The sequence below is a fragment of the Phaseolus vulgaris genome, chromosome 2 (assembly GCF_051622355.1).
Source record: "Phaseolus vulgaris cultivar YP4 chromosome 2, ASM5162235v1, whole genome shotgun sequence".
Lineage (NCBI taxonomy): Eukaryota > Viridiplantae > Streptophyta > Magnoliopsida > Fabales > Fabaceae > Phaseolus > Phaseolus vulgaris.
The window spans coordinates 1,044,408-1,068,329 of record NC_143499.1 but is presented as its reverse complement, the minus strand read 5'-3'; the positions used below and the strand labels follow the sequence as shown (position 1 = coordinate 1,068,329).

Genomic DNA, 23,922 nt, shown 5'->3' with positions numbered 1-23,922 from the left:
GGTCTAATTGTTTCCATGGATATAAACTCTTTACCCTTCATTAGATAAAAATTATTTTATCTATCTTGTCAGAAAAATCATTTAACCAAAATGTAGTCAATACCTTTCATTAAAAATTATTCTTTATTATTAATGATTTAAAATTTAATTGGTCATTAATTAATTAGTAGTAATTTTTAATTTTAGTTTTTGAATATATACTTATGATAAATATTTTTTTAAAAACTTCAAAATCATATTGTAAACCTCCAAACAAGGATAAAACTTGTAAAACACTTGACATCAGTTCTAAAATCCACAAGGAAAAAATTGATCTTTAACAATCCTTTTATGTTTTTTTAAGGTTAATTTACTTTTGTTTTTCAAATCCCCCTTTTAAGTTAATTCATTTCTTATTTATAGAGAGCTCATTTCAAATCCCCCTTCCAACTTGTTAGGTATAAAAATATTCGAATATAAATAAACTAATGTAGTATGAACATTAATCTTTCATAAGAAAGAAAAAAAAAATTGAAAATTTCTCTCCTTGGTTTAGAGGAACTTTATAAAAATTTGTTTGGTTTAACAAACGTGGTCATTGAATGTGCCGTGTGAATGCGACTGAAAATGGGATTTGCATTTACTAACACGAACTTAGACAACTTCTGACGCTCACCGTGTTTACTGGAGTGTGGTGGAGATTCCTAATTCAGCCAAAATGAGGGGAAAAAACACCTTACATTATACTCTTGTATTTTGTGCCTTTGTGTTTGTGGAACTGCAAATATTATTAAAATCATTGAATGGAACAATCAATTAACAAAGTTTTGGCACGTGCGGTCTTAAGAAGTGGGAACCACCATTTTCTTTGACTGAACAAGAGGAGTCATTAGGAATTATTTAAAAATTTAATTTTAAACTATCTTAGTTCAATCAAACTAAATTGATGTTTAGAAAAGTTCTCTCAAAAACAAGTTACTGAAATATTTGCCCAAGAAAAAAAATCTATAAATTAAAGTTATCTTATTAATAAAAGATTTATATAAAAGGTAAATACAATATTTCTCAACTCAAAATCTTAAATTAATGGGCTTCTAGATCTTTATGCTTATAAATTGATGATCTTACTTATTTATAAATTCTTACTTATAATTAAGAATTAATGGACATGTGTGAATATCTATTTATAACTATGTAATAAAATGATAGTGTTAATATTTCACCAAATTGAAGATATATACTAATTGAAATAACGAATTTGGATTATCATTCCATACAAGATGAACAATGATCGGATACCAAAAATAGAGTAATTGAAAACTAAATATAAAAACTAAGAGAAAAGTCAATGCTAAACATCTAATTAAAATTGTGGATATTTGATTGTGACCCAATTCTTTACATTTTGAATTACATTTGAATTTGTTTACACCAACTAATTCTACTTGAATTCTCTTATTTAGAAGTGAATTTAAGCTTAATTTATCCTCATATAATCAACTTGTAAGATGAGTTATATCCCTTGTGTAATTCGATCCTCTCTTTCTAAGGCATTGACATCTCAGGTGTGAGATTAGATATTTGTAGACAGTTCAGTAAGAGTTTAATAATAATAGATCCAACAAATCTTATTAAGATAAATTTTGATACCATATTGATATTATCAATGTAAAAATAGAAGAAATGGAAGCAAAAAGAGAGAAACAACAAAACATGTATTCCTCAATGGATAAAAGAAATTACAAAGCTATGCTTAAATATTGGGGTAAAAAGAAAATTTATAGCAACCTAGCTCTATACAGAATAAATACAACTATTAAATCTAATAGGCATGAATTCCTGGTACATTAAAAAACAACTTTGTTTTATCCTTCTAACATACTTATGATAATGTAAATGGATTTCGCCACGGTTCTACTTGGCAAAATTTGTGAATTACGATTCGCAGAAATCGCATGTATTCCCAACATATTTTCTCAATGACGAATTTTGTGAACTATTTTCGCTTGGGGTTGGTTTCACAAGTTGGGGAAAGTTGATTCTGTATATTCAAGTTCCCGTAACAGAGGGTACCATGAAAAGAAAGTTGATTTTGAGTAAGTAAAAACTTTTCCTTCTTTTTGGTTCAGGCGATATAATGGGGACAATTGCACATTAGTTGAGAACGTGGCTTGCTTGTTAAAAATTCAGCTTCACACAAATTCTGCTTCAATGGATAAGATATGAAATTATATGACTCTCATCCTATATAAGAGAAATACACATTAGAGTATACAATATGAATTAAATAATTAAATTAAAAATATCAAGATTGAAATAGTATGTGTACATATTCTAAAACGGAAAAGGAATAAAATTGTAAGTAAAAAATTCATAATAAGAACAAGAAATAAAAACACGAGTAAATAGAATCTAAAATTTTTGCCACTTCAAAACATAGAGTCCAGACGAACACCAAGTTAGAGGCCATTTGATGAATGTTAAAAAAGTGTGTCTACAACTTAGGAAAGCAGACTTGGGCCTTACGATTTTATTATACGGACTCGGCTGCTTCTTCCTACCTCCATGAGAACACCCATACTAGATTTGAAAATATTTTGTTTTGTAAAAAAAATAAATTAACTTTTAAAATCTCACATTCTTTATATTCTTTATATTCTGGATTAAATTATTTGAAAGAATTGTTCTCCTGATTTACCCAATCCAAAAGTAATTTAAAAAAAAATATTTTAGATTTCATAATCTAGAAACTAATCTCGAATATGAAAATAGTTTCTGAATTATGTAATTCAAAATATATTTTTAAAAAAATGGTATTATGTAATTTGAAAGTTAATCACGAATCTAAAAAAAAAAAATTGGATTACATAAATCAGAAGTTAATTACGAATCTAGAAAAATACTTCTGAATTGTATAATCCAAAATATAAACTACACTTTAACATTTTTATAAAAAAACATTTTTAGAATACAAAAATTTACGGGGCGGCACAAAAAAGTATAGAGGTGCATGAAGAAGTAGGTTACGGATTCAGAGAACAATAATGTTGGGCTACGATACAGGCCTTCACACCATAACATTAAATACAACAAAATAGTGTTTTCTTCCTACACCTCCACAGTTTATTCTTCATGTCTGTAATTATTTTAATTTCAAAACTATCCTTCAGATAAAGGTGTTTGTTTTTTTATTTTCTATTTGTATGATCTGTAAATATATTAAATTCTATAATTCAGAATACAATCTATTTTAAAAGAATTTGAAAAGTATTTATAAATCTAAACAACATCTTCTAAATTTTACAATTCAAAAAAGATAAAACAATTTTTTCACAGAAAATACAGAAGAATAGAAAAAAAAATGTATGGAAGTGCAGGAAAAAACGTTAAACAAAATTCACAACTGAATGAAAATAAACTCTCTTAAGAATTGAACACAAAGTAAAAAAAGATTAAAAAAAACATGTATAGTAAGTAATTCAAAGTATAAATACAATTTAATAATTTCACATCATTCAATAAAATATTCTTGAAATACATTTTACTTAATTTAAATTTCTATTTTTAATGACTTCTTTGATTTTTATGGTATCAATCATATGATTTTTAAAAGGGGAAATTTCTCGATTAAAACCTGTTTATTATTAAATTAATTTTTTTCCTTGATTAGAATGAAGAAGGCATTTTGGAGGATTAATTTATTTTCAAATGTGAATGAGAAAATTAAATGAAGTGAACCAAAACCCAAGAACATCCATAGATAATTAGTTGTCTTCCTTCATCTGTGAATTTTATAGGGTTCGAATTTCTCAACACGTTACTCTCCCCCAAATACACTGAACATGTTTATTTTAGGATCTTGCTATGACACTGATTACATAATGATTTTTTTATTGAAAATCATATAACAATATATTAAAAATTATAAAAGGCATATTTTTAGGTGTTTTAATTAAAGAATATTTAATCTTTTATCAGTATCTGAAGATTACAAACATGGATCCAAACCATTCAATAAATATTATTATATCAAACGGCGTAGGGCAGTGGGAACAGCCTAAACAACTTAAATTGGGGGATCTGTTCTATGAGATGCATTGTAAGGATTCAGATTGGTTCCCAATTATTAATGTACAATGGAAAAGTGAGAATGGTATCAGAGATTGAATGAACTTAATTACAGAAAAATGAAAGCCCTAAATTATGGAAAAAGGAAGGTACCATGTTTCTTACAAAGGTATCACAGTGTTAAAAGACAAAATTACCTTAGTTCCCACAGTAAAACTACTAGTGCCCAAAAAAATATTATTTGTATGTGGTGGTTTCATAAAAAATTTAAATAAAAATTAATAATTGAAATACGCATGAAGTAAAAAGAAAAACAATATTCCCATAATCAATTATCGTTATAAATATAATATAATAAATTATCTTATATTTTATATATAACATAGACTAATTGATTAATCGATTACGTTAATACTTTGAAATGTCTTCTAAGAATAAGACTATGGAATTCAAGCTTTCAAAATTAATATTATGATTCAAAATAATTAAATTAATTTTTTTATAAAAATAAATGCTTATAAATAATAATGATAATAAAATTTAAAATATTAATAACGTAATAATAAATTTAAAAATTAATAAAATTATAAAATAACTATAATAATACTATAAAATAATATTTAATGAGAAATAATTTATAATATCAAAGATAGTTTAGTCAAAAAAATTATATTATAATTATTTTTATTTAAATTTTATTTCATTTATAAAAAAATATTTTGCATTTTTACATGCATATTAAAAAATAAAAAATAAAAATCATATTAGATAATTCTTATTTTTTGTAGTTAAGTTCAGGAATTGTAATGAGAATAATACTTCAACCAAATGTAATTAATGTGTAATAATTTATTATGGTTCATTCTAAATATAAGAACAATAATCTTACAAATTATCAAATAAATAATTATTTTTTATATATCATCAATAAAATTATTCACAAACTCTCATTTTATATTATTTTAAAGTAATTTTGATCATGAGGATAAAATTGTACAATTATTTTTATTTTTTTTATCAATTTCACTCACCAACTTTATATTCTTTTTCACTTTTTATTTTATTTTCCTTAATACAAAAGTTTCTCCTTATTTCTATCATTTTCCTCTTTCTCATATCCACTCTTCTAAACAAATACACCTCCTAAAAAAAATAATCTATTCTTCTTTTATGTTTTTTATTAGCTATGCATATTCACTAATATCTTTTAAAAATAATTCTTCAACATATAAACTAAAGTAAAATTTTAATGTTAAAATACAATCAGAATAAAATCATATAATAAAATGTTAGTATAATAAAACTAGTCTTTTTAAAAAATAAATTTAAATAAATTACATTGCAAATTTATATTTAAATAATATTTAGTTTTGCAATCAATTTTAATTTCATAAATAATAATAAAAAATATAAAATTAAATTATAAATATTTTTTATTTTTTAATTATTTTATTATCAAGAAATTTACTTTTAACTATTTGATTGTGAAAAAATACATAAATAAAAAGTATTGATGAACACTACAAGAAAATCATCAAATACAAACCAATTTTTAGATACCAAAATAATTAGTTGCAATAATAACTAAATTAGAGACCATTTTAGAAACTAAAAAAAATGGTTTCTAAATTAGTTTATATTATTATTAAATAGTTTTTAAATTGTTATATAATTAGCAACCAAGGTTTTAAATACCAATTATTTAGATTCTAAATTTGGTAAGAAAAACTTTGGTTGCTAATTAGATACCCATTTAGAAACTATTTAATAATAATATAAACTAATTTAGAAACCAAAAATTGATTTAGTATCTAAAATACTCTCTAATTAGTCACTGTATCAACTAATTATTTTTTGTCTCTAATATCAACTAATTATTTTTTGTCTCTAAAATTGGTTTCTATTTCATGATTTTCTTGTAGTGGAATAAAATATTATAGTATTTATTTCGTCAATAAATAAGTAGTTAAAATATTTATATTTATTATCTATTAAATATACTTATTTATTTAGATCTATTATGGATATATGTGAAGGTATTTGTTTTTTTTTTTAAAATTGGCATCTTAATACAAACATAAAAGTCAACACCGAATTTTTAGTTCTTTTCTAAAAATATCTTTAAATATTTTGTTCAGATATGAAAAAAAATGAAAAATATCTTTTAAAAATGAAACGGACAAACAAAGAAATAATAGTTTGTATTTTATTTAACTGGATTTGAAAATTAAAAAAATACATTACTACGATAATTATTTTTTCACATTTTTAAGTATACCATGAAATATACATATATCTGATAATAAAGTCCAGTGGTAAAATTTAATATATTTTTTAAGGCTTCCTAATATTATATTAATTAATATTTTAATGCGATATCACATTACATTACTCATGAAAATAAACACATACTAAATGAACATACTAGCTAGTTTAGTATATTTAATAATTTAAAAGTTGATTATAAGAAGTTACAAACAAACACGATAAATTTTTATAGACCACATTTGTGGATTGAATTTATGTCAATTTACTTTCCGAAATCCTAGCTAGGAAATTTATAAGATTTTGATAAAAAAAATTGTATGGTTATTTGTTAGGGTAATTGTTCCTCTTAGAGATATGAACTTAAAGAACTATTGAAGTCTTCGTCTTCCTCCTTCTTTCGAGCAGGTTGTTAGGGTTTTACTGAGATTTTTCTCGCCTTCGTGCTACTCCTTCGACTCTTAGTCTCGGGTGAATGTCAAATGGGGGAGGTACCTGCATAAGACACTCCAACGCTCAAGTCAGTAAAGGGTGTTCGGTACTCGGGTAGGTGTACAGTAATAATGATGTACCTTGTTTTTTGGAATGTGTGCTATTTATATTATTTTAATGGGTTTACCTCATTGAACCTGATTAGTGGAATTGATCACATTTATGATTGTATTACTTAATTCTTAATGGTAATTTAGATTCACTGACCTTAGTTTGAGTGTTAATAATTATATGTGTCGATCGACCTAACCGTGCATGATATCTCAATTCAATCAAAGTGTTCTAGACTCGTCAACATGTCGGTCGAATATATATCAGAATTAGACAAATTCATCAATGAATACTTGTTGACCTTTTAAATACTTCATAAAGTAATAAGAGATAAAAATATATAAGCCAGTATTTCAGAGAAACAACTATTCATGAGACGTGAAACATTATACTTGAACCTTGAATGTATAAAATGGAGTAACTTATTTAAGGGACATTTATATAAATATAGGTGTAGTGAAACACCTACTATTACTAATGATTGAGAAGGAGAAATGAATAGATGTCATAAACATTATAATAACTACTGTGGTGTCTGCAATAATAAATGAAGTCAAAGAAGAGTGATGAGATGGAACAACACTAAAAGATAGATCTTGTGGGCAACCACACAACACGTCAATCACTCCAGCTACTACTTGTACTTCTCATAACACATCTACTATTCCCATCATAACAAGTTTTTTTTTTTTTCATTTAAACAGTGTAATTTAGTTTATTTATTGTTAGAATGAGGAGAAAATAAAAGTATTTCTGATTTTGGATAACACACGAGTTCGTTTAAAAGAAGTTGTATTAATTTAAGGCGATTTCAGTTTGAATTAGATGAAATATTAAAGTTGTGTCATCGTATACTGATGTTGATTCAAAAAATTTATAAAGAAAATAATGTATAGTATGCATGATTTTAATTAAAAATGTAATTAGGTTTTTCTGCGTGATAATACAAGTTCTATAGAAAATGATTATTTGTATGATAATATACTTTACAAGCAATAATGTATTGGATACAATATTCAATATATATATATATATATATATATATATATATATATATAATTTCTTTAAATTTATGATTATAACGTTTTTAAATTTATGAGTGACGATTATGTAAGTTTATTTTGTAATTTTTCTATGTTATTTTAATTTTATTCAAACTAAATTAGCAAATTATTTTTTATAAATACTACAATGTTTCACAACATACTTTTGTTCTTTTTAAAATACTGGATGAAAGAGATGTATATATATAAATATTTATTTTGATATTTCATGTATATTATAGTTTTTAAATGTAAAATAGAGATGTTACATTTCACATTTCTATAATGACACCAAATTTCCATCAATGCATTATTACCAGTTCATAATGTTTCACACATATTTAATATAATTACCTGAAAACAACAAAATACAACACAATAATAATATTTCATATCACCACATCTTAATATCCAACATGAACAATAAGAACAACCTCAAAAATAGAAATGATAATCATATAACATAGGGCCTCATAAATAATAAAAACAATGTTATTAAGCCGGCTCACTAAAACATGGTGTCTACTCAGTCCAACCCAATTGATCCTGGTTTCATACCCAACAATCTCCCACTTGAAGTCACGGAACAATGTTCACCTGCGCTTCAACTGTGTACATGGTGTCTTGTCAACCCAATCCAATTGGTCTTGACTTCATACCCAACAATCTTCCACTTGAAGTCATGAAACAACAATGTTCACATGCACTTCAAACTGTGTACATGTACTTCTATAATCTGTCGACGAAACTCAATGTTCCACCCCTAGTTGTCACCAGCCTTCTTAATCATTTTGAAGACTTCGTTAAAACTCCCCTTAGTCATGTGCTTTTTCAGCGTTTCTTGAAGTTCAAACTGCTTTGGTTGCTGAGTTTTATGGAGTTATACATGCTATGGAGGAAGCTCAAAAAATGGGACTTACTGATGTCTGGCTTGAATGTGATTCTGCCTTGGTTTGTGCTGCGTTTACTGCTAGGACTAATGTTCCGTGGATGCTTCAGAATCGATGGAATACTTGTCTTAATTTTTGTGGGACAATCAGGTTTAGGATAACTCATATTTTTCGTGAAGGGAATGCGTGTGCTGATAAGTTGGCTAATTTAGGATTTATTCATAGAGAATCTTTTCATTGGTATAATAGACTCCCAGCTAGTTTGTTCTTAGAATTCTTTATGAATAGGTATAATCTACCTATGTATCGTTTGTGTTAACATATGGGTTTTGGTCTAGTCCCCCCATATTTTTGTATTTTCTTTCTTTTTTCTTTTTTTAATAATATTCTTTTTTCATGTGATGGCAGATGATTGTTGTTACTTGAGGTGTCAGCTTAGCTGAGATGTCAAGTTGCATAGTGATGCCTAACACGAAAACTTTATAAAAATAAAAAATAAAAAAAAACAATGTTATAATCCACATTTATTTTTAATATAATTTATTTTACGTAATCTAATAGACTTCTTCTATATTTATATTATTTACTTTTTTTGTACTTAATAAAATAATGCAATACCATTTTATTTCATTTTACAACAAAGTTTATTAAATAGTTTTAACATAATTCATTAAAATATTGTAAAGTCAATAGATAATTTTTCAATACATCAATTCTGTACTTCATATACTGTTATACCCAAATTTTAAATAATACTTAATTTAACTTGTTAAATTTAAGCATTCATTGTTACCACACTGCTAAAAAAATAAAAATATTTTGTACATCATTTCTTTACTTCATATATTATTACACATAAATTTAAAATAAATTATTACTTAATTTAACTTATTAAATTATACATTCACTTTTAATTAACACAAATATACATGATAAAAAAATTAACCACTGAAAGAAGTTTTAAGTGGCACAAATTTAATGTTAAATAAAAACAATTAAAGTTACTACATTCATCCATAACTTCAATTAAACCTAATCAAAATTTTAATATTGAGAAAGAGACCTGACTTACCAGAAGTTGTTATAAATAAATTATTTTTTGTCCTTTCTAATAATAAAGAATGAAATTGTACCCCTGAAAAACCTTAAAAGGAAACTTTTTTTAACCCCCAACAAGAATATTACAACCATATAAAGAGTTATATGAGTTTTGTTTAGACTATGTGAGTGTGTTAAATGCTCTTTATTTTCTTCTCCAATATGTGTCAATATAAGTTTTAAGGAAATTAAATGTATGTCAACTTGTCTAGAGCTCACTTTACTCTGTATTGTTTAATTAAAAATAGATAACTAAATGCGCACCTTTGAATGATTCACCACCATTTTTCTTCCAAGAAGAAGAAATATGAGACGTTTAACCTGATTGTGAAAATTTCCAAATGCAACCTGCTAAATAAGAATCTTAAGAGGGAGAGTTTGGGCAAATTCTCAAAACTAGGGCTGGAAATGCGGGTTCGCTCGCCCCGCATAAACTCGTCCTGTGCTTAGTCCACAAAAAACAGGTTGGGTTGACCTGTCCCGTATAAGGGTTGACCTGCGGGTCTACAGGCCAGTCCGCATAAGAAATATTTAAAAAAAAAATATTTTTTTAAATAATATTTTTGAATTTTTATTATTTAGATGCATTAAGTAAATGATCTCATAATATTATTTTTCACGAGACATGTGTAGTAAGATGTTATTAAAATTTTCGGAATGTAAAATATGAGGCTACATGAAGAAAATATGGAGATGCAGAAAAAAAATTTTACATTTTAAAATTATGCGGGTTATGCGAACCAACCCGCCCCGCTCCGCACTTGGCTCACACGGACTGCAAGTTATGCAGGACGGACCTAAGCGGGTCAGCAGATTGAAATAAGCAACCCGTTTCGCATTTTTTTCACCAGACCGCAGACTGACCCGCACGGCCCACCCCACTTTGTCACCCCTACTCAAAACAAATATAACAGCGAGAAAATGCTAAAAATGACCCAAAATTTAAATTCATCATGTTTTATGATATAACTTTTTTAAATACACCCACTATTAACTAAATTCATAAAATAATCATAAAATTTTATCATTTTCATTTTATTCACAATTTTTTACTAAATATATACTAAAATCGTTAAATTTAGATATATAGAGAGACCAATACCATACATTATGTGAATTTGTTTTTTTATCTAGTTTGTGACAGTAAAAATTTGTTATTACATAAACTTTGAACATAAAAAATAACTGAAATCATATATTTTAAAAGGTAGATAACAAAATCCATTAATTTAAAAAAAAGCAATCGAATTTAAAAAATCAAAATAAAAATATTTTTCCCTTAAAAAATTATTAAAATAATTCATGTCACTGGAGCAACTGTGCGTGTCCTAGCAAATCCCTTTCCTGTCTGAGTTTTGATAGATTTTTGGGTAAAGTGGTTTGTCGTTTTGGGACATTCATCTCTCCCGTCTTTCAATCTTCATCTATCTCTACTTAATATATTTATTTAAATTATATTTTTTAAAAACATTTTTCATATAAAAAAAATATATTTATTTATTTAAATTCAAGATAATAAGATTAAAATGTTCTTAATATTTACTATTTAATTTAATTTAATTCTATATTTATATACAAAATACATAAATAAAATAAACGACAAACTCCTCTTCCATATAATATATCTGATTTCAAAATATATTTCCAAATCATTAAATTCCAAAAATAGTAAATAATTTGAACTTCAAAGCCGCATTTAAGGGCTTTATTTTGTGTTCTAACGTGTTGGATTTATCTTGCACATAGATGCTTATGGTGTCTTCATTGTGGAAAGCTTCTTTGGTTGAATTCCATGTTTCAATCCTCAATTGTCCAATCATACACCAATAATCACTACCAATTCAACTTATATATATCACTTCTTTTTCTTTTCAATCAATTGTTTTGGTATCTCCACTGTCATATTTCCGTTCATGGAAAAACCAACCACCAAAAGAGATGAAAAATTAAAACAACATTCTATCTTAAAACTAATATATAATGAAATGAAATAAGATGAAAAAAAAAAATTCATTAAAACAACCAAATCAACCCTATTTTAGATTAGACACTTAACCCAAGACTACATTGAATAATTAACCCAAATATAAACAACCAAACTCCTCCTCCCACTTGCAATTTTTTTTTTTAATTATTTGGGTGAGTAGAGTTTATTTTTTTCAATATCTTAATTTGATGTCATATTATTTATGTCATTGAATACAAGAGTATCATTTCCGGACCTATAACATATGCTTTTATAAATAGTGTCTCAAAACTTGTGTAACACATTAATGTCATTTACGCCTATATGTTATCGTGTCAATTGTCCATATTTGTGTTTGGTATTGTGCATAATTTATTTCACCTGTTTAAAAATTAAATTATTTAAAATAATTATTAGTTACATCAAATATATGTGTATACACACAAGTGTAAATAGTAACCATGTTTAATTTCAATCTCAAGCTAAATATAAAAATATATTTATAAATATGATTTAAATTAATTATTTTTGTAAATGTTACTTCTTAACAAAAACAATATATATGTTTGATAAAATAAATAAATGATATTTTTGTATTTTGTAGCCAACTTTTCATGAAATTTTTATGATTTTTGTAGTATTTAGACACTATTTGCAAACTTATGTACAAATATTTCAAACATGTAAATGTCACGTTACATTCAATTATATGAATAGTACAATGTGAAACCAAGATGAAAAAAAAACTACACTCTACATAGCGAAACAAAACGGATTTAAAGAAGTCACAATTACTTAAATAAAATTCTATTAACAAAATTTATAAACAAATACAGTTTATTAATTAAAGACCATATTGTTTCAAATTTCCATTTAGTGTGACACTCTAATAATTTACTCCTATAAATTAAATTTTAAAAACTAAGATTAGTAGGTTAGATAAATAAAGTAGCATAAACTAAATTTCAACTTAGTAGCAAAGTTGAAAAATAATAATCTGTAGTCTTTCAAAATGAGACACCAGAATCCTTGGAATCAATAGATGGAATGATTAAATTATTCATATTTGCATTTTTAAGGAATCATTTGGTGATTTTATTTTGGAAAATTAATTGGATTGAATGATTTTTTCCAACGACCTGATTCACTGTATTATTTTTCTTTTATTTTTTTAAAGGTGTGAAATGATAAGACTATTTACCCATCTTACCTTTGTTTTATTTTATCATTTATTTAATTAGCTTGTTTCAAGAAGATAGATACTCTAGCAGCTATTTGAATTTCTGAAAGAAAAAAAAAATCATCCTTATGTTGATCATTCACACAAACCACTTATTAATCCTTCTCTGGGACCACATAAATGTTCAGTCAGACCTAACCAAAGAGCCCCATCTTTAGGACAACCGTGAGCCTTTTCCCCACACATTGCTACACAGTCTATGAACACTCATCTCCTGCATCCTAATTTAACAAGACTTTATGGAAATCCGAAGGTACTGAAACTTCTTTTCAGTTTGGAAATGGCATAGGGCAAGTGGTGTACAACTTTCAATTCCAGTCTTCTTTTTCTTTGTTATTACATACACATGCACCAACCCCATGTGATAAAACTGTCCATGCTCCTTATTTCTCTAAATCTAACCTTTTCTGACCTGACTGTACACAGAAATTGTGGCACAAGATTATTATGGTTGCTAGCACAAGGCATCCCAAGCAAAGGTTTGGCCACATACCAAGACATAGGTTAATTTCCTATGACAAATCACCTGTCAATCTTATTTTAAAAATAACAACACTTTATTGTAAGGTGAAAACTAAATTCAATGGCTACAATTCTCTTGGGATTATATCAAGCCCGCTACAATTTGTTCCAAGTGCTGTGGTCCACAACCAGAGTGATGGTGGGTTAACCCTAGGATTTGACCATTCATATAAATAGATCACAAGATTTATTTGTTTAGTTATCCCCACCGAGCCTCTCTCCTGTTATTGAAAAAGGGAAATTTTTCTATCCTTTTTAATGCCACAAAATCTTGTGCCACTCAGTTAATTTTATCTTTTGGGGGAATGAAAAAGCAAAAAGAAATGAGTTACTAACGAACTAAAGCTAAAACACGCCAGATTCACTCCGATTTTCTGGAAACATGTTAACTTCTTCGAAGTCACAGCTCAGGCTCACAATTCATACTGAGGCAATCCTCAAAGGATTCAACCATAGCATTCTAAACCATAATAGCCCACTGTTTTAATACCCCAACCAGTTTGCGTCGTTGTGTCCCTTTCACTCTACCTATTATTGATCCCCTTGGTGAACAAGAGTACCCTTGAACCCTCCCCAGCGTACGCTCACAGCACAACAACGGGTGTAACATAAAAATTAAAAGTAGCATTTCATGATGAAGACAATGACTTTATAAGAAAATACCCCCACCAATTCTTCCTACTGTACAAAAACCTTTCAGAAAAATCCAAACGCTAACACCTTCAGTTAAAAATAAAAACCAACCCCAGAAGACAGACATAAAAAGAAAGTAAACGAATAAGCTATCATAAACCAAGTGATCTAAAATGAAACCAATAGAGCATTTTAAATGCTCAGAAGATCGGGTGGTGGAGATTGAGAAGGATTTTGACGATCTTTAGAGGCTGTGGATGGAGATTCTAAAGCATTGGATGATGACAAAGAGGATTCTGTTAAGTCTTCCTGTTTAGAACCAGGTGGTCTTGGAAGCTCTGTCAGTATTTGGACAACTTCACGCATAGTTGGTCTCTCTACAGCCTGTTCTTCCACACATAGCATGGCTACATAGAAAATATGCATCACATCGTGGAGGGGAACTGACGAAAGCCTAGGATCAAGAACTTTAAGAACTTCTTCCTTGTTAGAGTCCGTCATTTTCCTTGCCCATTGCACAATGTCCACACCGTCACCAAATTCCCCAACTGGTTTCCTGCCTGTGATAAGTTCTAAAAGAACCACGCCAAAACTGTACACATCGCTTTTCTCATCAACTTTCAATGTGTAGGCATACTCTGCAATGGAACATCAATCAGGAATCATAAACTGAAATGAAGCAGGCTAATTAGAAACTATAAGTAGCAACCAAACAAGAAACAGGTATCATAAACAAAATAAAGTAGGCCACCTTAATAAGAAACTAAGTAAAACATAGGCAATACGTGAAAAGTTGTATATAGTTCTATATATCTGATATTTTGCCCATAACCATCAGTTTTCTGTTGCGAATGATTCTAACCTTTTTTTTTCTTATCAGAATGATTCTAAGCTATGACTACAGTATTATCTACTCCATAGGTGTGTGGAGCGGGCTATGGTAAAAAATCAAATTCAAACGGAGCAGAGATACCTACCATTTACTTTCAGTACTTTGGCTTAAAATAAATAGACTACATAAACAAGGAACCAATCAAGTGATCATTTAGGTATGATAAATAATCAAAGTGAAGAAAAACCCCATGGCAATGTTAATTAATTTAGAGGCATTATCTGAATATCAACAGTCAACACCTAAACCCAATGGTGAGTCAATGAGTCAAATTCTCAACAGTAATTGAAGGTACAAACAGTTATAATCGGGCGGGAAAACAAGTTGCCACATCCATGTAGTAATGCATTAATTAGGACAAAATTGAACAGTACCTGGAGCTATGTATCCATATGAACCAGCAATAGCAGACATGCATTCAGATGTCCCAGAATCTTGCAGGAACTTGGCAAGCCCAAAATCAGCAACATGAGCTTCATGATTAGAATCAAGAAGGATGTTGTTTGACTTCACATCACGGTGAACAATGAGCGGAGAACAATCATGGTGGAGATAGCAAAGCCCTTTGGCAGCCTCCACGGCAATTTTATACCTTATGTCCCAATGCAAATGACCCCCCTTCTTTCCATGAAGAACCTCACCCAAGCTTCCATTGGGCATGTACTCATAGACCAAAAGGTTAGTCTCATGATTTGAACAGAAACCCAACAATCTAACAATGTGCCTGTGTCGGATTCGCCCAAGTGTCTGAATCTCTGCGTTGAACCCATGGTCGTGGGAAGAGCCTCTACTCATAGCCGGAAGCCTTTTCACAGCAACATGATCCCCGTTACGCATAGCCCCTTTGTAGACAATGCCTGCACCTCCTTTGCCTATAATATTATCCTCCTTCAAGCACTGCAAAACATCATCAACAGTGAATTCCAAACGTTGAAACGCAGTCAACTTCCATGCACGAGCATCACTGGCCTTCTTCAGTGATCGAGCCTTAAATATTGCCGCCACAGCAAAAGCAATGGAACATAAAAGCAACCCGACAACAAGTAGAAGCTTCAAAGAAGACGAGAGTCCTTTCGCATGAGGATGATGTGCACCATTGGCAACCCCATCCTTGCAAGCACCTAAATAGGGGCCACAGAGGTCGGGGTTTCCCAAGAAAGACGTGTAGTTGAAGTAGCTGAATTGACCGGTACCGGGCACCAAACCAGACAGATTGTTGTACGAAAAATCAACAGAAGTTAAACTTTGCATCGAGGATATTGAAGAGGGAATGCTACCCACTAAATGATTGCTTGAGAGATTAAGGCAATTCAATATCCTCATTCCAGTAATCTCATTTGGGATCTCTCCGGAGAGATCATTCCGGCTAAGGTCTAGAAAAGTTAACAACTTACACTGACTGATTTCAGGTTCAATACGACCCGAGAACTTGTTGCCACTAAAGTCAATCTTTGAGAGCTGTTGCAACCTCCCAATCTGAGGAGGGATCGGACCCGAAAACATGTTACCGTCAAGAAGGAGCTTTTGCACGCTGGAGAAGTTACCGATGGAAGGAGGCAAAGGCCCAGAAAGCTGGTTGTTGGAGAGAGTTATCTGACCAAGATTAACAGCTACAGAACCCGCCTCCGGAAACCCTCCAGAGAGATAATTATCCTGAAGCTCAACCTGGGTAAGTTTGGGAAGTCCAAAAAGCCCTTTCGGAATGGACCCATTTAGAAAGTTCTCTCCCATTCGAATCCGAGTAAGGGATTCACAACTCCCAAGCGCTTCCGGAATTGGACCGAACAAGAAATTCTCGAGAGTTATCAAAGTCTGAAGTGTGTTCCCAGAACAGAGGTAAGGAGGCAGAGCCCCAGTTAATTTGTTAGAAGAAATATCAAGAACGCTCAGTCTCCCGTTCTTGCCTAAACCCTCAGGAATGCTACCTGTGAAATTGTTTTCCCACAATTGCACCACTTCCAGCGACGGAAGTTCCCCTATAAACTCCGGTATTGCTCCATGAAGCTTGTTCCTGAACAGGTTCAGCAGCGTAATATTCTTCAGCTCGCTGAAAGTCGCCGGAATCTCCCCGGAGAGCATGTTGTTAGACAAATCCATCGATTTCAAGCTCTTCAGGTTTCCCAGCTCCGGCGTGAGAGGCCCTGATAGCGCATTCACCTGAAGGAACAGCGTGTCCAGCTTCTGCAGCTTACCCAGCGCCGCAGTAATCTCGCCGGACAAACCACAGTACGCAGCGTCCAGTCTCACCAGCTCCGACAAGTTTCCGATCTCCGGCGGAATGCCGCCCTCGTAAGTATTGTAGTAGCCGATGTAAAGCTCCCGGAGGCTGGTCAGGTTCCCGATCTCTGGCGGTATTTTCCCTTCGAGCTCGTTTCCGGAGACAGCAAGGTACTCGAGGCGCTGCCACTGTCCGTACTCCGGCGGGATCCGGCCCGAGAAAAAGTTCCCGCCGAGATGCAAGTGGCGGAGGTTGAGCATCTGCGCGGCGGCGAGAGGGAGCGCGCCGGTCATGTTGTTGTTGTAGAGGTCGAGGACCTCGAGGCTCTGGAGGCGCGAGAGCTCCGGAGGGAAGGTTTGGTTAAAGCCATTGTTGGAGAGATTGAGGAGGCGGAGGGAAGAGAGAGAGGAGAGTGCCGGAGGGATGGGGCCGGAGAACTTATTGGTGGCTAGCGAGAGATTGGAGAGGAATGGGAGGTGAGCTATGTCGGCGGAGAGAGTCCCGGAGAGGTCGAGTCCAGTGAGGTTGAGAGCAATGACGTGGCGGTGGGAGTCGCATGTGACGCCGAGCCAGGAGCAATAAGAGGTGGAGGCGTTCCACGAAGAGAGAACGGGTGGAGTGGCATCGGTAATGGCTGAACGAAGAGAGAGAAGGGCTGTGTACTCTGAGAATGGCAAGGAAAGGGTTTGAGGAAGATGGAAAAACAGAAACAGAAAGAGGACACGCATTGGGATGATTGGAAGAGAAGAGAAGAGAAAGAGAGAATGAGTGATGCCCGAACTCAAACTCACTCAGGCCCCGTCTCTTATCTTAAAGAAGAGGGATTTTTGTGAATCCGAATTCAACTCTTTTTACTTTTTTGAAATAAGGGGAAAAGGTAAAATAGAATTAGGCATCAATCATTGAATCAGGGCAAAGCCATGGTGAATGTTGAATCTTGAGTTGGTGCAGAACTGGTGGATGTGGATCACTCCCTCACCAACTCTATCATTCTTTTAATCAACCCACTGCTAATACATAACCACATCATTATTCTTTCTCATTTTTCCTATCCCTAAACAACTTCTCATGCCAAACAACTTCGCCTCTTTCTCTTCTGTTAGGTGTGCCTACGGTTAATGCTGCAAGTTCCATCATTTATTATGAATTTGATAAAATTTTATTATTTACTTTTACACATGACTTTAATTCAAAGAGGAATCAATGTTAAAATTGTATCAACATATCCACATTTTTACTTGAAATCAGTTTGTAATAAAATTGTGTGTGGAATTTACAAGACTTTCTTTAATTTTTTATTAAAGTTGGATCGCATTAACACGATTAATTCAGTGTAAAAAAGTAATAAGATTTTGTTATTTTTTAATTGAAAAAATAATTTAAAAAAAATAATGTTAAAATTTTAACCTTAACCGAAAATATGTAAACTAAAAGCCTAAAATATTTAAAAATATAAAAAATACTAGTAAAATTTTGGTTTCTCCAATCTTCTTCGAGTATTGGTCAAATCCTTTCTTTTTCTCGTTTCCAGCCAAGTTTAACTCGTTTTAATTCTAACTCTTTATAAAATAATTATGACTTTTTAAAGTTTTTTTCTAAAATTTTTAATGATTTAATTAATTATTCTATTTAAAAAGTCAATAAACCTAAAGTCATGCTCTGCATACACAGTTTTATTAATGTAAATTTCATAAGATTAAAGTCGTGTATGAGTAACATGACTTCAATTTATTACTTTTGTATTGAAGTCGTGTCATCTTGTGTAATGAAAGTTGTGTAAGTCTTATACAACTTGAGAACAAACTCATTTCAAACAAAATCATAGACCTATAACACGATTTTTTTAACGTTAAACCCTCTTTAGAAGTCGTGTGATGTTTCCAACAAAACGCTACTTAGTAATATATTTTTTTACCCAAACTTATAATAAATAATGTAAATTGCATGATTGATTGGAAAAATCAATGTGCACATGGAAACACATAACTATCTTGTACTTCTTTCCTTTTATATGTTTAATACGTTATGGATTTTATAAAAAAATTTAATAAGAGGTTGATAGTCACCTTACCCTCTTATACTAAGTTAGTAATTTAATTGTAGTAAAAAGAATAAATATATTTAATAAATTATAAAAATATTAAGATATCAATTGTTTATAATATTGATGGTAGTAATAAGAATTCTATCTCGTTTCTTTTTTTATTTTTTTAAATTTTATTTCTAAAGTAATTTTTATCTTTTTCAAGATTATGTTATATCTCGCTATAGAGAGTGAAAGACAGAGCATTATACATTGACACATTTTTTGTTGTTCTAAATTTTTATATTCTCTCAAATCTTTGGATTCTTTTTCTTTAGTATGTTGCATGCATAATTTTTCCAAAAGTATGAGATATAAGGTAAGAGAAATTAATTTGATATATGAAAGTTATAGATTTCGATAATGGTGATGGTAATGAAAGATAATTTGATATGTTAACTTGTAAGAGTGGGGTTGGCAATGCGAGATGGGTCATACAGGCCCGTTCGCAATCCGTTATGAAAAATATGGGACACAATTATTATTTTTGTTCGCTGACCTGTTTAGGTCTATCCTACTTAATCCAGAACCCGTGCAAGTCAGGGCAGTCCGCATAATAATACAAAGGGTGTTTCTTTATACACTCCTTCATATTTTTTCCTGCACTACATCAATTTTAGAAATCAAAATTTAAAAGCCAAAATAATTGTTTTAAATTTCGAAAGGTAAAATAGTTGTTTTAAAAAGGTTGTTTTTGAAATAAAAAATTAATAAGCTGCGTAAGAAACACCTTAATAAAAAATAAAATATTACCTCATCCAATTTTTACTTTATATATATATATATATATATATATATATATATATATATATATATATATATATATATACAGGTAAATTAAACTTTTTTAATTTTAATAAAACGCTATTTTTTATACATACTATCACTTATATAAAACGGGACAATAGAGAGTTTGCATTGCCACCAGGTAAGAGCATAAAAGTTGTAGATATTATATAATATGTTTTTAGAGCATGTATTTGGGTTTTGATTAGTCAAAATGAGAAGGAATGGTTCTGTATTTTTAAATTTGAATGAAAATATTTTAGCAACTTGGTAGAATGTATAGAATTGAATTTTTGAAAGTGTGGAAATTTAAGGTGAAACTTATTTTAGGAATTTAGGATTTATTCATAAATACTGTTTTTTTAAAATTGATGAAGTTAATTATTTTTAGTAATGTTTTGGTTTATTTTTTATGTGTTGGAACATATTAATGAAAATTGGTTGAGTGATCGAAGGTCTTTAATATATCCAATTTAGAAGTTTGAACTAGTTATTTTTAATTAGGATAGGTTTTATGTTAAGTTTGCATGTAAAATAAGTTGTTTAGAGTGTTTCAAATGTGAGGAAGATTAGAATTATTGGAGATTAGTTTTATTATTTTGGTTTATTTTTATGTGTTAGAGCCTATTATTATTTTAGAGTGTAGTTGAGTTTCCATTATATGAAAATTTGGTGGCGTTACGATAAATTGAGTATATTCACTAAATAAGTTCGAACTAGTCATTTTTAATTCAAATTAGTTTATATACAAGTTTGTATGTAAAACAAGTTGTTTTAAGTGTTCCAAATATGCGAGGAAGATTAAATTATTAAAAAGATTAATCATTGAATATGTCTTACTTTGGTGAAATTTGTTATTTTTTGCATTTTTCTCTAGGTTAGATATTATTTTTTCCAATAAAAAAAGGGCAAAACAATTTTATCTTGTATAAGTTGAATTTTGCTAGTAAATAATCATTGTTTACACCAAATAATTTCTCTCTAACAACACCATGGTTGCTCTACGGACAAATTTTGTTTAAGAAAATTTTGTCTTAAGCACAATTAACTCTTTTGAAATGTTTTTCACTTAAGGAAAGTCACACTTGTGGTGATTTTCAAGATATTATCTAACTTAAATTGAAATATTAACACTACAATGAGAGTTATGTTATTATTTACTAGTACAGAAAGGTACATTAATAACGATTAAAAATGATATATAAAGATGGTTTCTAAATTGTCGTTATTTTGGTTATTATTATAAATAAGTCATTTATAATGACGGTTGTAGAACCGTTGTTATAAATGAATTATAACGACACGTGTAATCAACTGTCATTACTTTGACTAGTAAGTAACGAAATTTTAAAAAATATATTTATAGAGACGATTCTTTTTGGAACCGTCGTTATAAGTGTGTGCATGTGTTTAATTTTTTAAAAAGAACATGATTTGTAATGACGGTTCCAAATGGAACCATCTTTATATGTTGCTTTTTTAAAAAAAATATATATTTTACTTTATATACATACACTCTAAACCTACATAAAATATCTAATTTCCATATATAAAAATATTTAATATCATAATTTAAATATGAAAAATACATACAACAAATTAAGTATTAAGTATATATAACATTCTACAAAAAGTTTTGCTAATATATAAAAATGTTTTATGTTATTCTAATAATTTATCTATCTTAAGGTGTTATACATGGTTACAAAATATTTTGATAATGTTGTCGTCACATATTCCAATGTGTTCAAATCTAGCGGTTGAGGGTGTAAGTGGTATCACATGTAATGTACATAAATTACTTACAACCTTTTGGTTATGAAGGAAAAAATTAAGAGCTGCACTTGTTTTTTTGTGAGTACTGTGACAGGTTCTTAGGTTTTTTGTGTTCGGGTTTTATTTGTAATCATCATTCTTTTTTATGCTTTTGTCTTTTTACATTTACATGAAACACCCTTAATGTTTCTATATTTAATATATTTTTATTTGATATATTTTTTATTATTGATAAAAAACACTCATAATATCTAATAATGATATAAAATAATTGTGACATAAAATTTGATATTAAAATGGTTGTTTTATATATTTGTGATAAATCATTATTATCACTATTACATAGAATACACTAGTGAGAATTAAATTATCATTATTGTTTTATATATTTGTGACATTTTATTATTGTCACTATTACGTAAAATTATTAGTGATAATCATTTTTGTCACAATAGAACTTAGTTTTAGTGACATTTAAAATTATTGTCACATGTACAATAGTGACATGAGTACCAGTGACAATTTAATTTTTGTCAAAGATATTAATAGTGACATATTTATAACATTTAGTGACGAATATTTATATCACTAAAACTAATTTTTCTTGTAGTATAATTATTAAAAACTAAATTTAAATTGCCAATGTCGGACACCCTCAGACTTAGAATTAGTGTGTTCAATATATGAAAACAATATCTAACTCAGAACAAACATGTTCAAAATATAGTAAATAAAATTTAATATATTATTAAATAAAATAAAAACATACTAAGCTGAAAAGTGGAGCAAAGCTGAAATGGCGAAGAAGCTCGTGCGTACACGCGGGAACTTTGTTAAGAAGCGGGGTAGCAAGGAGGAGATGTTGGCGGTGAGGGAGAGCACTGACGAAGGTCTTCGGAACGAGAAAATGCAAGGTGGGAGGCGCAATGCTCGTGCGGTTCTCGTGCAAAACGGTGGTCGTGGCGAAGCGGCGCTGGTGGAGCTTGCGATGGCGTGTGGAAGGGCGGCGCAAGGTCAATGGCGACAATCTGTAAGAGGGCGCGATGGTTGTGGGGTGAGGAGTGAAATGGGAGGTGAAAAGAGTGCGGTGAAAATGAGTGAGTGAAAATAGTGAGGGAAAATGAGTGAGAGGGAAAGAGAGACTTCTGCTAGCGTGAGTTTAAGTGAGGGAAACACCACTTTTAACGACAGTTCTATAGAGAACTGTCTTTGTTCTCACACAAACTCCAAATTAAGATGTATCTTGCCTAAATTGTCGTTAAAAATATGCATTTTTTTAAAAAAAAATTATGAAATTACAATCGTCTCGCTTATTACAACTGATCTTTAAAGGAAGTCGTAAATTACGTATTCTGTACTAGTGATTGTTTCTTAACTTTAATTAAGCGACTTATTTTGATATGCTAAAAATCCCTATCAATTAAAAACTATAATATCAAACTTATGCGATAATAAAATTCCTTTACTTTGAGAGATGATATTGTATTAATAATCAATATTTATCTAAAATGTATTTTTTTATATATTAGTTTATCACCATAATAAATATAAAAGTACATTTTTGAAGTCAATTATAATTTCACGTAAATTTTAAAACAATTATGAAGAATAATTCTTCAATTTTATTTTCTGCAAATGTGAAACCAAAAGGTAGTTAGGATTTTTTTTAAAGTGAAAATGCATTTAATTCAGTGTAACTTAGATAAAGTGGAAGACACGATCAAGTTATACAACAATTTGATGACTTGATTTGAGTTGTTACATTTTGTTAGAAAAATAATTTATAAAAAAACATTATTTTTTGAATTTGTTTATAGATTTGTATTATTAATTTTTGTATGAAATTATGGTGTCATTAAAAACTATGTATATTTTGAATATTAATTATTTATTATTGTGATGTTTTTAAATTTGAATTAT

The 23,922-nt window shown here is 29.7% G+C and overlaps 1 protein-coding gene across 1 annotated transcript; it reads right to left on the bottom strand.

The window, feature by feature from the left end:
* Positions 1-14,218: 14,218 nt before the first annotated feature.
* Positions 14,219-18,443, bottom strand: LOC137810003 (uncharacterized). Its single transcript, XM_068611102.2, has 2 exons — positions 15,514-18,443; positions 14,219-14,885 (listed from the first exon to the last, which is right to left on the bottom strand). Exons 1-2 carry the CDS (start codon positions 18,083-18,085, stop codon positions 14,440-14,442), a joined length of 3,018 nt encoding a protein of 1,005 aa, XP_068467203.2. The 5' UTR covers positions 18,086-18,443; the 3' UTR covers positions 14,219-14,439.
* Between the last annotated feature and the right edge of the window lie 5,479 nt (positions 18,444-23,922).